Source organism: Ranitomeya imitator, chromosome 2 (genome assembly GCF_032444005.1).
Source record: "Ranitomeya imitator isolate aRanImi1 chromosome 2, aRanImi1.pri, whole genome shotgun sequence".
Lineage (NCBI taxonomy): Eukaryota > Metazoa > Chordata > Amphibia > Anura > Dendrobatidae > Ranitomeya > Ranitomeya imitator.
The window spans coordinates 368,895,803-368,910,128 of record NC_091283.1 but is presented as its reverse complement, the minus strand read 5'-3'; the positions used below and the strand labels follow the sequence as shown (position 1 = coordinate 368,910,128).

At 44.8% G+C, this 14,326-nt stretch overlaps 1 protein-coding gene across 1 annotated transcript in view; it reads right to left on the bottom strand.

Moving 5' to 3' along the window:
• Window positions 1–1,010: 1,010 nt before the first annotated feature.
• Window positions 1,011–14,326, bottom strand: part of LOC138663907 (zinc finger protein 135-like) — a 68,481-nt gene continuing 55,165 nt past the window's right edge. The window contains exon 12 of the mRNA XM_069750273.1: window positions 1,011–5,063. Within this exon, the coding sequence (XP_069606374.1) occupies window positions 3,394–5,063 (1,670 nt within the window). The 3' untranslated portion in view covers window positions 1,011–3,393. The remainder of the gene's footprint in view (window positions 5,064–14,326) is intronic.

The window sequence follows — 14,326 nt, the reverse complement described above, 5'->3', positions numbered from 1 at the left end:
GGCGCTGTGTTGGTCCCCGACTTCGTGTTGGGGATTTGGTTTGGTTGTCGTCTCTTTATGTTCCTATGAAGGTTTCCTCTCCTAAGTTTAAGCCTCGTTTCATTGGTCCGTATAAGATTTCTGAAATTCTCAATCCTGTGTCATTTCGTTTGGCCCTTCCAGCTTCTTTTGCCATCCATAATGTGTTCCATAGGTCGTTATTGCGGAGATACGTGGCGCCTATGGTTCCCTCCGTTGATCCTCCTGCCCCGGTGTTGGTTGAGGGGGAGTTGGAGTATGTGGTGGAGAAGATTTTGGATTCTCGTATTTCGAGACGGAAACTCCAGTACCTGGTCAAGTGGAAGGGTTATGGTCAGGAAGATAATTCCTGGGTTTTTGCCTCTGATGTTCATGCTGCCGATCTGGTTCGTGCCTTTCATTTGGCTCGTCCTGGTCGCTCTGGTGAGGGTTCGGTGACCCCTCCTCAAGGGGGGGTACTGTTGTGAATTCTGTTATCAAACTCCCTCCTGTGGTCATGAATGGTGCTTCGGCGAGTTCTGTCCATGGACTCCCTCTGGTGGCTGTGAGTGGAGCTGCTGCTTCTGAGGTTCCTTCCACAGGTGACGTACTTAATTCTTTGGCTGGCTGCTCTATTTAACTCCACTCAGATCATTGCTCCATGCCAGCTGTCAATGTTTTGTACTGGTTCAGTTCACTCCTGGATCTTTCTGGTGACCTGTCTCTCCAGCAGAAGCTAAGTCCCTGCTAGTTTTATTATTTGTTTATCGCTTTCTTGTCCAGCCTGCTATTATCATTTTGCCTTGCTTGCTGGAAGCTCTGGGATGCAGAGTGGCACCTCCGCACCGTGAGTCGGTGCGGAGGTCTTTTTGCACACTCTGCGTGGTCTTTTGTAGTATTTTGTGCTGACCGCAAAGTTACCTTTCCTATCCTCAGTCTGTTTAGTAAGTCTGGCCTCCCTTTGCTGAAACCTATTTCATTTCTGTTGTATCAAAAAACTTGGCACTCAATAATGCTTGTAGAAAATAAAGTCATTTATTTTGCATCAGGACAAACAGATCAGCTGTAGCTCGTATCTTGCTAAACGTTTTCGGTCCTTTGTGGACCTTCCTCAGAGCAAGTTTATCTAATTTAATACAGAGATTATACAAAATAGAAAAAAAGAAAAATAAGGATCAAAATAACAATCTGTCAATGTCAAAACACATTACATAACTCAATATAAGACAAAAAACATAAATAACTGCAATATATGTCAAAATGCTGAAATAACAGTGACTGCAGTCTGAACCTGTCCCAAGTGGCCATTCTGTCAGAACAGTCTGAACCTGCATCAAGTGACCGTCTTTTCTGCACAGTCTGTACTTCACAGTGGACGTCCGGCCCCGTGTAGGAACCTGGATCAACGGCTTAGACCCTTGGGTCAGCTGCTACTTCTGGACGCCGCCCTGGAATGACACCTGGCAGCTACCTGCCGCACAAACCTGACCTCACCACTAGAGGCTCCAGTGAACACCAAGGTAGCTGCTTAGTTATGCCCCTCCAGGGTAGGTCCGGTCAGTGGCACAGTAGGTCCACAAAATACGTTGGCCACCTGAGAGCGTAAAAGTAGAAATACAGGTTATTTCGATTTGTGATTGCATTACAGTAATGTTCAAAATAATAATAGTGTGTTCAAAAACATGAGTTAATCACAAAATCTTTATACTAGTTTTTATTTCCAGCATTGGGAACATTGCACACTATTTTCTAATTCAAAACATGAAGAGAAATGTAGATAATTTTAACTACTTTACAGAATATAACATAAAATGAACATTGCTATTTTTTAGAACAGCATTCCTGTGAATCACTAACCTAATATTTAATTATATACCTGGAGTTTTTTAGAACTGCTTCACATCTATGTTGCATAGAGTCAGCCAACTTCTGGCTCCTGTCAACTGTTATTCCATCCCAGGATGCTTGAACTACATCCCACATTTTTTTGGCATTTGTTGGCTTTGAATTAGAAACAGCATTTTTAATATCACCCCATGAGTGATTGGATTAAGGTCCCGGGAATTGGGCTGGCCACTCCATAACCCAAATATTGTTGAACTAGGAATAAGATTTTGTTCATTTACTGGTGTTTTTAGGGTTGATGTCTTGTTGAAACACCCATTTCAAGGGCATATCCTCTTCAGCGTAAGGCAACATGACCTCTTCAAGTATTTTAATGTATATAAACGGGTCCATGATCCCTGGTATGCAGTAAATAGGTCTGGCACCATAGTAAGAGAAACATGTCCATATCATGATGCTTGCACCACCATGCTTCACTTTCTTTAGTGTACTGTGGCTTGAATGCAGATTTTATGGGTCGTCTAACAAACTGTCTGTGGCTCTTGGACCCAAAAAGAACAATTTTATTTTCATCGGTCTACAAAATGATTCTCCATTTCTCTTTAGGCCAGTTTCTGAGTTCTTTAGTAAATGGTATCTGCTTAAATACAAATTGTATTGTGCAGGTGTCGGCGATGCTATCTTGGAGGAGGAAATTTTCTTCTTTCTCTAGCAAGATGGCGCCTGTGCAATAGCAGCTATTGGATCTCCTCTATATACACTGATAGCTGCTACTGCACAGGCACAGGCGCAGCAGGCGCCATTTTCAAATGGATTTTTTTAAATAGCAGGATAACCTCAATCACAATAATTATACACAGTACACATGCAATTATGCTGTAGCGCAGTCGCCAAGGCTAGCACCTGCCTGCAGAAGGGTTTTTTCAGTATGCACATATTATATTCATTATGTAACCTAGGGGCAAGTCACTGTGGGATCAGTTACCTGTCAGCAGTCTGCATTATGAATATCTAATCAGAGCACCACATAAAGAACCCCCACAGGCCGCCCCGAGAATATACTTAACTCAAAACTGAAAATAAAGATTAAAAACAACAACATGATGGATTTCATCAACCATGGTATCATTTTATTCAGCATAACAGCGCCAACCTGACACTGTCTGTAGGTTACTCTGGACAATCCTGTTGACAGGTTCCCTTTAATGATCTTCTCACTATATAGATTCACCACAAATTGGCTGATGCATTCACTGCTTCTTTTATACGGGCTATTACAGTCTCTCCTGATTGGCTGGGAATGTGATGTGATACCTGTAGGGCATTATGTGGAAGACAACACAGACACGCCCAAAGTCATGTCATATTTTCTGGCGACAATAATCTTCAATGCATAAAATGGCAGTGGTAATTTTTAACAATTCAAGTGAAGTAAATAGCAGATTGTTTGACTCCGCCATATTCTTACAAATTCAACAAGAAATTGAGTCATACTGAATCAAATTGCTCATCACCAGGAAGTATTGAACCAGCTGAAAAACATGTATCACATTAAGGACATGAATATGGAGTGTGCCCTGTTTTAATGTAGTCATGGTCAACAAGATGTGATTCCTTAGAAAAACATTTTCTGCTTTCTAAGCCTGAAAGTGGCACCTCTTCGGTGTGACTTATATGAGGTGTAGTATAACATGATTTTTTAGTTGAAACACTTTCCAAATTCTGCACATCAGAGCAACTTATAACATGTATGAATTGCTGATGGGTAACAAGGTCTGACTTCCGTTTAAAATATGTCTCACATTCCAAACAGGAATACGGCTTCACTCCTGTATGAGATTTTTGATGGACATTAAGATGTGATTTCTGAGAATAACATTTCCCACATTCTGAGCATAAATATGGCTTCTCTCCTCTGTGACTTCTCAGATGCCGAGCAAGATGTGCTTTCTGATTAAAACATTTCCCACATTCTGTACATAAGAATGGCTTCTCTCCTGTGTGAATTCTCTGATGACCTACAAGATCTGCCTTCCGTGAAAAACACTTCCCACATTCTGAACATAAAAATGGCTTTACTCCTGCGTGAGTTCTCTCATGAATACTGAGATTAAAGAAATGTTTAAAATATGCTCCACATATAGAACATGAATAAGGCTTCACCTTGTGAACTCTCTCATGTCTATCAAGTTTTGTATTAGTTGTAAAAGATTTCCCACATTCTGTGCATGAATATGGTTTCTTTCCGGTGTGATTTCCCTCATGATGTCTCTTGAGATTCCAGCAATTTTTAAAATATGCTCCACATGTAGAACATGAATAAGGCTTCACCTTGTGAACTCTCTCATGTCTAACAAGTTTTGTATTAGTTGTAAAACATTTCCCACATTCTGAGCATGGATAAGGCTTCTCACATGTGTGACATCGCAAATGCTTAATAAGATGTGTTTTTTGACAAAAGCATTTCCCACATTCTGTGCATAAGAATGGCTTCTCTCCTGTGTGAATTCTCTGATGAATTACGAGATCTGACTTCCGTGTAAAACGTTTCTCACATTCTGAACATGAAAATGGCTTCAATCCTGTGTGACTTGCCTCATGTCTAATGAAATTCGAGCAATTCTTAAAACATGCTCCACATGTAGAACATGAATATGGCTTCTCCACCTTGTGAATTTTCTCATGTCTAACAAGTTTTGCATTAGTTAAAAAACATTTCCCACATTCTAAACATGAAAATGGCTTCACTCCAGTGTGGCTTCCTTCATGTATTTTGAGATTCCAGTAACGGTTAAAACATGCTCCACATGTAGAACATGAATGAGGCTTACCCACCTTGTGAATTTTCTCATGTATAACAAGTTTTGATTTAGTCGTAAAACATTTCCCACATTCTGGACATGAAAATCCCTTTACTTTTGTGGTACTTTTGACAGGTGTAACAAGATTTAATGCATCTTCATGATACTTTCCACCTTGTAAACATAGATTCTCCTCTTTGGGAGATCTTTCATGTTCAGCATTCTTTCTCTTATTTTTATTTTTCTGTAATGAATCAGGAGATAGGACCTGTTGAAAAGGGTCAGATGATAAATCTTTGCTCTGAAGGGCTGACGTTAGATCTGGGATACTGACATGCTCTTCATCTTGTGTGATATCATCGTCAAATAATTTTAAATCAGATCTCACATGTCTCTTTGCGCTTCTGATATATTCACCTGCTGGGAATAAAATTGATTTTTTTTTTATTATTGTATAATATATTGTTTTATAGAAATTGTATACATGATTAATTATAAGGGGATAAATCCAGACTTCTGATAAATCACTGTGTAATCTAATGTAGCGTTATTGTGTTATTAAGGCACTTACTAATAAACACATAATTATTCAACCAAATGTCCCAGAATGCTAAGGCTAGGTTCAAATTGCGTTAATGGGTTAACGCTAGCGGACTCCGTTACATGGCGAAATTGTCGCAATTAACGCCATGCAATGGATCCGTTAGCACACCCATTGACGGCAATGTGCTAACGGATCTCTAGCGCATCGCTAGCGCATGCCATTTTCGGCACACGCTAGCGATGTCCCGTTGGTTTCGGACGGACCGCGGACGCTGCTTGCAGCGTCCGAGGTCCGTTCCTCGCTAGCGCAGATCGGGTATCTGCGCTAGCGGGATCGGCAAACGCGATCCCTTTTGGGACATTGCGTTAGCGCAGTCCGTAGCGCTATGCGCTAAACGGACTGCCCTAACGCAATGTGAACCTAGCCTAATTGGCACTTCAAAATCAACATATAAGGGACGAATTAACCCCTGAGCCCAAAGAAGAAAACAAAAAAATACCCATAAAATATCGTATTTTATTATCAAAGGTATCACTCCCAGAATACTTCTGTCATCATAGGGCAGAAAAGTATTCACATCGATTATCAAAGATTAAAACTCAACAGGTATGGTACAAACACAAAAAACACCCAGGGGACCAGGAACACACCCTTACTCATATTGCATGATTGTATGTCACCAAACACAGCAAAAGAGGAGATTCTGAAATTTCTAAGGGTTAATCAATGCTGTAGGCCACTAGAATATTTCCTAATCTGCCCAACACATGAAATGAAAATTGAACATTAGACAGTACCCTAACCGGGCATACTTAATAGATCATACTCATGTAGGCACAGGTATTAAAGCGTATATTACCTCCCAGCTGTGGATCTAATAAAGCAGTGGGTCCGATATCGGGTGATTCCGTGCTCCCCTGTCGCCCTGACGCGCGTTTCACCCTTGGCTTCTTCCGAGGACGCCCCCTCGGCATGCGCTTAGGGATTCGGCACAGGCTCTTCCTGATTCCCTGGGGCAGTCACATCAGGGTAATGGGATTACCCTGTAGACTGTGAGCCTTCGTGGGCAGGGTCCTCTCTCCTCCTGTACTTGTGTGTGCCTTGTTTTACTCATGTTTATTGTACTTGTCTATATTTGCCCTGTTCACATGTAAAGCGCCATGGAATAAATGGCGCTATAAAAATAAATAATAATAATAATGGGATTAGGGGTTGGTGTTAGCAACTGTCCATGATACCAAGACCTAGGTGTCATGACTCTGTTGTCTGGTGTCCTAGGACCAGGGGCTCCTTCCTGGTCCCTAATGCAAGCAGAGACCAGGAAGACACAGCGGTTCCCGGCGGTGGAACGGGGACAGGTGAATATCGCAAGTGCCGGGGGCGTGAGCCAGCGGCGATTCCAACACCTGACACTGCTCTGGCCCCTCGCACTCGGCGCCCAGAGACGAAAGGTGAGTATGTAATTTTTTTTCTTTTATCGCAGCAGCAGCATACGGGGCATATTATGCTATGGAGCATCTTATGGGGCCATTATTAACCTTTATGGAGCAGCAAACAGGGCATATTATGCAATGGAGCATCTTATAGGGGACATCAACCTTTATAGAGCAGCATATGGGGCACATGACAGAATGGGGGCGCAGGAAGAGAGCAGCACATGACAAGATGGGGGAGCAGGATAGGAGCCCATGACAGGATGGGGTGCAGAATGGGAGCAGCACATGACAGGATGGGGGCACAGGATGGGTGCAGCACATTACAAAATGGGGACGCAGGATGGGAGCAGCACATAACAGGATGGGAGCAGCACGACAGAATGGGGGTGCAGGATGGGAGCAGCACATGACAGTATAGGGGCATAGGATGGGAGCAGCACATGACAGGATGGAGGCGCAGGATGGGAGCACCACATGACAGGATGGAGGCGCAGGATGGGAGCACCACATGACAGGATGGGGGAGCAAGATGGGAGCAGCACATGACAGGATGGGGGAGCAGGATGGAAGCAGCACATGACAGGATGGGGGCGCAGGATGGGTGCAGCACATGACAGGATGGGGGAGCAGGATGGAAGCAGCACATGACAGGATGGGGAAGCGGGATGAGTGCAGCACATGACAGATTGGGGACACAGGATGGGAGCAGCATGTGACAGGATGGGGGCGCGGGATGAGAGCAGCACGACAGAATGGGGACGCAGGATGGGAGCAACACATGACAGAATAAGGACGCAGGATGGGAGCACCACATGACAGAATGGGGGTGCAGGATGGGAGTACATGACAGAATGGGGGCGCAGGATGGGAGCAGCACATTACAGGATGGGGGCGCAGGATGAGAGTAGCACATGACAAGATGGGGGCGCAGTATGAGAGCAGCAGATGACAGGATGGGGAGCAGGATGGGAGCAGCATATGACAGGATGGAGCGCAGGATGGGAGCAGCACATGACAGGATGGGGCACAGGATAAGAGCAGCACATGACAGGATGGGGGTGCAGGATGGGAGCAGCGCATGACAGAATGGGGCGCAGGATGGGAGCAGCACATGACAGGATGGGGGTGCAGGATGGGAGCAGCACATGACAGAATGGGGTGCAGGATGAGAGCAGCACATGACAGGATGTGGGTGCAGGATGGGTGCAGCACATTACAGAATGGGGGCGCAGGATGGGAGCAGCATATGACCAGATGGGGCGCAGGATGGGTGCAGCACATTACAGAATGGGGGCGCAAGATGGGAGCAGCATATGACCAGTTGGGGCGCAGGATGGGTACAGCACATTACAGAATGGGGGCGCAGGATGGGAGCAGCACATGACAGGATGGGGACGCGGGATGAGAGCAACACATGACAGATTGGGGATGCAGGATGGGAGCAGCTCGTGACAGGATGGGGGCACGGGATGAGAGCAGCACAACAGAATGGGGGTGCAGGATGGGAGCAGCACATGACAGAATAAGGACGCAGGATGGGAGCACCACATTACAGGATGGGGGTGCAGGATGAGAGTAGCACATGACAAGATGGGGCGCAGTATGAGAGCAGCAGATGACAAGATGGGGCGCAGGGTGGGAGCAGCACATGACAGGATGGGGGCGCAGGATGGGAGCAGCACATGACAGAATGGGGCGCAGGATGAGAGCAGCACATGACAGGATGGGGGTGCAGTATGGGAGCAGCACATTACCGGATGGGGGCGCAGGGTGGGAGCAGCACACGACAGGATGGGGGCGCAGGATGGGAGCAGCACATGACAGGATGGAGACCATATACCAATATAAATGCTCGCCACCCGGGCGTAGAACGGGTTCAATAGCTAGTATTATATATTGCGCGAAAACTACTTGCCAGATACTGGATAAATAATGAACCGCCGGCGTTAATAGAATTTCTTAGACAATCTGATTCTATTGTGAACATAGAAAAGAGTATTTATGCTAAAAGGAAAGGGGAAAAATGTGAGACATTGGGGGCACCATGGGTGGAGATAAGATGATCCCGACTGAAGGTTGTACTATCAATCACTTGCTGTTCATGTATGCAATGGGAGGGGTAGGAAAGTTTACTGTAAAATTTGTGACCCTGCTAAATTTGACAATACTGAGATTATCTGTTATTTAAATTTCGTTAACAAAAATTTATCTGATTAAAAAAAAAAAAAATTGTACCCCAAAATAATATACAGAACTTGGGTAACAGACAGCAAATACAGTGGAAAGTAGGTCTGAATTGCCGCAACTTGTAGGCCACAAATAGCTCCGTCATCTGACAGCAATACCGACTGTTCAATATGTGGCCTGTATTTTTCAATTTTTTACCCCAAAATAGTGTTTTGAGCTAGGTTACATACAGCAAAAAAAGGTGAATGGAAGACTCAAAAGCACATTTGTAGCCCACAGATAGATGAGGCGTGTCACAGATATACCACAAAATAGTGTATACTAGACCAGGGGTGTCAAACTGCATTCCTCGAGGGCCTCTGTTGTGAATTCTGTTGTCGAGCTCCCTCCTGTGGTCATGAATGGTACTTCGGCGGGTTCTGTCCATGGACTTCCTTTGGTGGCTGTGAGTGTAGCTGCTGCTTCTGAGTTTCCTTCCACAGGTGACGAGGGTAATTCGTTAGCTGGCTGCTCTATTTAACTCCACTTAGATCATTGCTTCATGCCAGCTGTCAATGTTCCAGTATCGGTCTAGTTCGCTCCTGGATCTTTCTGGTGACCTGTCTACTCCAGCAGAAGCTAAGTTCCTGCTAGTATTTATTTGTTTTCTATTTTTCTGTCCAGCCTGCTATTTTGATTTTGTCTTGCTTGCTGGAAGCTCTGGGATGCAGAGTGGCACCTCCGCACCGTGAGTCGGTGCGGAGGTTTTTTTTTGCACACTCTGCGTGGTTTTTTGTAGTTTTTGTGCTGACCGCAAAGATACCTTTCCTATCCTCTGTCTGTTCAGTTAGTCGGGCCTCTCTTTGCTAAAATCTATTTCATCTCTGTGTTTGTGATTTCCATCTTAACTCACAGTCAATATATGTGGGGGGCTGCCTTTTCCTTTGGGGAATTTCTCTGAGGCTAGGTAGGCTTTATTTTCCTTCTTTTAGGGCTAGCTAGTTCTGAGGCTGTGACGAGTTGCATAGGGAGCGGTAGGAGCAATCCACGGCTATTTCTAGTGTGTGTGATAGGATTAGGGATTGCGGTCAGCAGAGTTCCCACTTCCCAGAGCTTGTCCTGTATTATTGTTACTATCAGGTCTTTCCGTGTGCTCTTAACCACCAGGTCCATTATTGTCCTAACCACCAGGTCATAACAGGCCTCAAACCATGCGTGTTTTCAAGATTTCCTTAGCATTGCACAAGGTGCTGGAATCATTCTCTGCAGGTAATTAAATTTTCACCTGTGCAATGCAAGGAAATCCTGAAAACATGACCTGTTTGCAGCCCTCGAGGAATGCAGTCTGACACCCATGTACTAGACAGCAAAAAAGTAATGTAGGCCTGAGTTGCCACAATTTGTAGGCCACAAAGATCAGGCATCTGACTGCGATACCAGACTGTTCAATACGTGGCTTGTATTTTTTATTTTTTACCCCAAAATAGTGTACATAACAAGGGTAACAGACAGCAAAGACAGTGTAATGTAGGCCTGAATTGACAAAATTTGTAGGCCACAAATAGATCAGGCATCTGACAGCGATACCAGACTGTTCAATACATGGCCTGTATTTTTTTATTCTTTGCCCCAAAATAGTGTATAGACCTAGGGTAACAGACAGCCAAAAAAGTGGAATGTAGGCCTGAAAAGCAACTATTTGTAAAGCACAGATAGACCAGGAGTCTGACGGAGATATCACACTTTTCAATATGTGGCCTCGAGTTTTAAAAACATTTTTTTTTACCCCAAAATACTGTATAGACCTAGGGTAGCGGACAGCCAAAAAAGTAGAATGTAGGCCTGAAAAGCAACTACTTGTAGAGCACAGATAGAACAGGCGTCTGACAGAGATAACAGACTGTTCAATACGTGGCCTGTATTTTTTACCCCAAAATAGTGTAAAGACCTAGGGTAGCAGACAGCCAAAAAAGTGGAATGTAGGCCTAAAAAGCAACTATTTGGAGAGCACAGATAGACCAAGGGTCTGTCGGAGATATCACACTTTTCAATATGTGGCCTCGAGTTTTTTAATTTTGTTTTTACCCCAAAATACTGTATAGACCTACGGTAGCATACAGCCAAAAAAGGTGGAAAGTAGGCCTGAAAAGCAACTATTTGTAGGGCACAGATAGACCAGGAGTCTGAGGGAGATACCAGACTGTTCAATACGTGGCCTGTATTTTTTTATTTTTTACTCCAAAATAGTGTATTTACCTAGGGTAGCGGACAGCCAAAAAAGTGGAATATAGGTCTGAAAAGCAACTATTTGTAGAGCACAGATAGATCTGGCGTCTGATGGAGATAGAACACATGTGGCCTGGTATTTTTTGGGCCCACCAAAATTGTGTCAATAAGTAGGCTATGACACTAAAAAAATAAATAAATAAATAAAAATGTTGGAGTACTAAAATTGTAGAATATTTAGCGCAATGATATGCGATGCGCGTGGCGTACAAAACACAGTGATAAATATAAGAACTGTAGCTAAATATTTTTTGGCCAGCTAAAGATTTTTTGGTCAGCAAAATGGTGTCCAAAAATGTTGTAAGACACTCCAAAAAAATACTACAGTACCAAAAAGGCCAGATTTTTATGCGCACTCACATCTCATGCCTGGGACACAGAAAAAGCCATTTTAAATTGCTAGATTTTCACGCTGTTGTGTTAAAATAACCTGGCTGTAGTCTGCAGTGTGACCAAGCAAATAAATATAAAAAAAGGGGGCTCTGGATTGCTTTGTAATAAAATTAGAAGGATTCAGGTGCCAAAAAAAATTAATCCTAGCCACAGATACCTGAAGCTAGGTGTATATATAAAATACGCAGCAGCAGACAATAATGGACTCTCTTGATGTATGCAGGGAGATCTATAGACTCACATACATGATGTGGATATGCGCACATAGAATCCCCTGCTTACCTAGCACTGCAATCTATATACCCCCGAATTAGCCCTAAAAAGGACTGTTGGTTTATCAGGATTTGTGGATTGAACACTAGTAGACCCACACTAACTAGTAAATGAACGATTCTGACCCTATATCAGCAGTTGATCTCCCTACACTCGCTAAGTCCGAAGCAGAATGCGCCGAGAAGGGCGGTGCCAGGTCTCTTATAGACCTGATGACGCTGTGCGGCCAGCCAATCACTGTAATACCACAACAAAGATGGCTGCGGTATTACAGTGCATGGCAGACAATCCCTGCATGTTCTAAAGAGTGCCAAAATTGCAGGACGGAGACCCAAGCTCCCGCCGAATAATCCCGGAAATGCTCGGTGCTCGCAGAGTACCTTGATACTCAGGTGAGTAACAAGTAGAGGAAAGCACGTTCGCTCATCACTGATATCGACCTTTTATTTCAGTAGTTTTCCTGTCCTTGTGGGGTGGATCCCTCTCTCAGGTGTGCTGTCATGGGTGAAGGGAAACCATCCAATATAGGAAGTCCGTAAAAAAACAAGCAAAACGCAGCAAATTCTCAAACATTTTAATACCTGCATTTTTGCTGCGTATTTGACCGACTCAAATGAAGTCAATGGGTGAAAAACATGGCAAAAACACACAAAGAATTGACCTTCTTAGGATTTAAAAGCAGCACAAATCCAGAAAGTACAAATACTGATCATGTGGACAGCAGTCCAGTATTCTTACTGACTTTGCTGGCATAAAGATTCCCTAGCGTTTTTGGGGCCAATTCCATGTGGAAAAAATACTTCAAAAACACACCGTGTGCACACAGTCTTATAATTCAAACTTCGGAATACTGAAATTTCCCATAATACCCATGCACATGTATATAAAAATGTCTGGAGGGTCTGAGGGATAAGAGATTTCTTGGTCATAATATGGCTATTTTGAATAAGAAGAATATTTCCCATTCTACTTATAGAAAAGTAATTGGGTTAGTAGCAATGTTAGCCCTTTAGCCCCTTAACCCCTTCCCGACCTTTGACGCATACGCTGCGTCATGAAAGTCGGTGCCATTCCGACCCATGACGCAGAATATGCGTCATGGAAAGATCGCGTCCCTGCAGATCGGGTGAAAGGGTTAACTCCCATTTCACCCGATCTGCAGGGACAGGGGGAGTGGTAGTTTAGCCCAGGGGGGGTGGCTTCACCCCCTCGTGGCTACGATCGCTCTGATTGGCTGTTGAAAGTGAAACTGCCAATCAGAGCGATTTGTAATATTTCACCTAAAAAAATGGTGAAATATTACAATCCAGCCATGGCCGATGCTGCAATATCATCGGCCATGGCTGGACACACTAATGTGCACCCACCCCACCCCTCCGATCGCCCTCCCAGCCCCCCGATCTGTGGTCCGCTCCCCTCGGTCCTGTGCTCCGCTCCCCCGTCCTCCTGCCCGCTCCCCCCGTGCTCCAATCACACCCCCCGTGCTCCAAACAAACCCCCCCACACTCCGATCCACCCCCCGCACAGCGATCCGTTCCACCCGCCCGCACAGCGATCCCCCACTCCGTGCTCCAATCCACCCCCCCGTGTTCCGATCCACCCCCCGTGCTCCGACGCCCCCCCCCCCGTGCCCTGATCTCCCCCCCCCTTATACTTACCTGGCCTCCCAGGGACCGTCCATCTTCTTTCCTGGGCGCCGCCATCTTCCAAAATGGCGGGCGCATGTGCAGTGCGCCCGCCGAATCTGCCGGCCGGCAGATTCGTTCCAGAGTGAATTTTGATCACTGAGATATAACCTATCTCAGTGATCAAAATAAAAAAAAAAAGTAAATGACCCCCCCCCCTTTGTCACCCCCATAGGTAGGGACAATAAAAAAAATATTTTTTATTTTTTTTCCACTAAGGTTGGGGTAAGAACTAGGGTTAGGGTTAGGGTTAGGGGTAGGGTTAGGGTTTCGGTATGTGCACACGTATTCTGGTCCTCTGCGGATTTGATAAATCCGCAGTGCTAAACCGCTGTGGATTTATGGCAGATTTACCGCGTTTTTTCTGCGCACTTCAATGCGGTTTTACAACAGCGATTTTCTATTTGAGCAGTTGTAAAACCGCTGCGGAATCCGCAGAAAGAAGTGACATGCTGCGGAATGTAAACCGCTGCGTTTCCGTGCAGTTTTTCTGCAGCATGTGTACAGCGATTTTTGTTTCCCATAGGTTTGCATTGAACTGTAAACTCATGGGAAACTGCTGCGGATCCGCAGCGTTTTCCGCAGCGTGTGCACATACCTTTAGAATTAGGCTATGTGCACACGGTGCGGATTGGCCGCTGCGGATCCGCAGCAGAGTTCCATCAGGTTTACAGTACCATGTAAACATATGGAAAGCCAAATCCGCTGTGCCCATGGTGCGGAAAATACCGCGCGGGAACGCTGCGTTGTATTTTCCGCAGCATGTCAATTCTTTGTGCGGATTCCGCAGCGTTTTACACCTGTTCCTCAATAGGAATCCGCAGGTGAAATCCGGACAAAAAACACTGGAAATCCGCGGTAAATCCGCAGGTAAAATGCAGTGCCTTTTACCCGTGGATT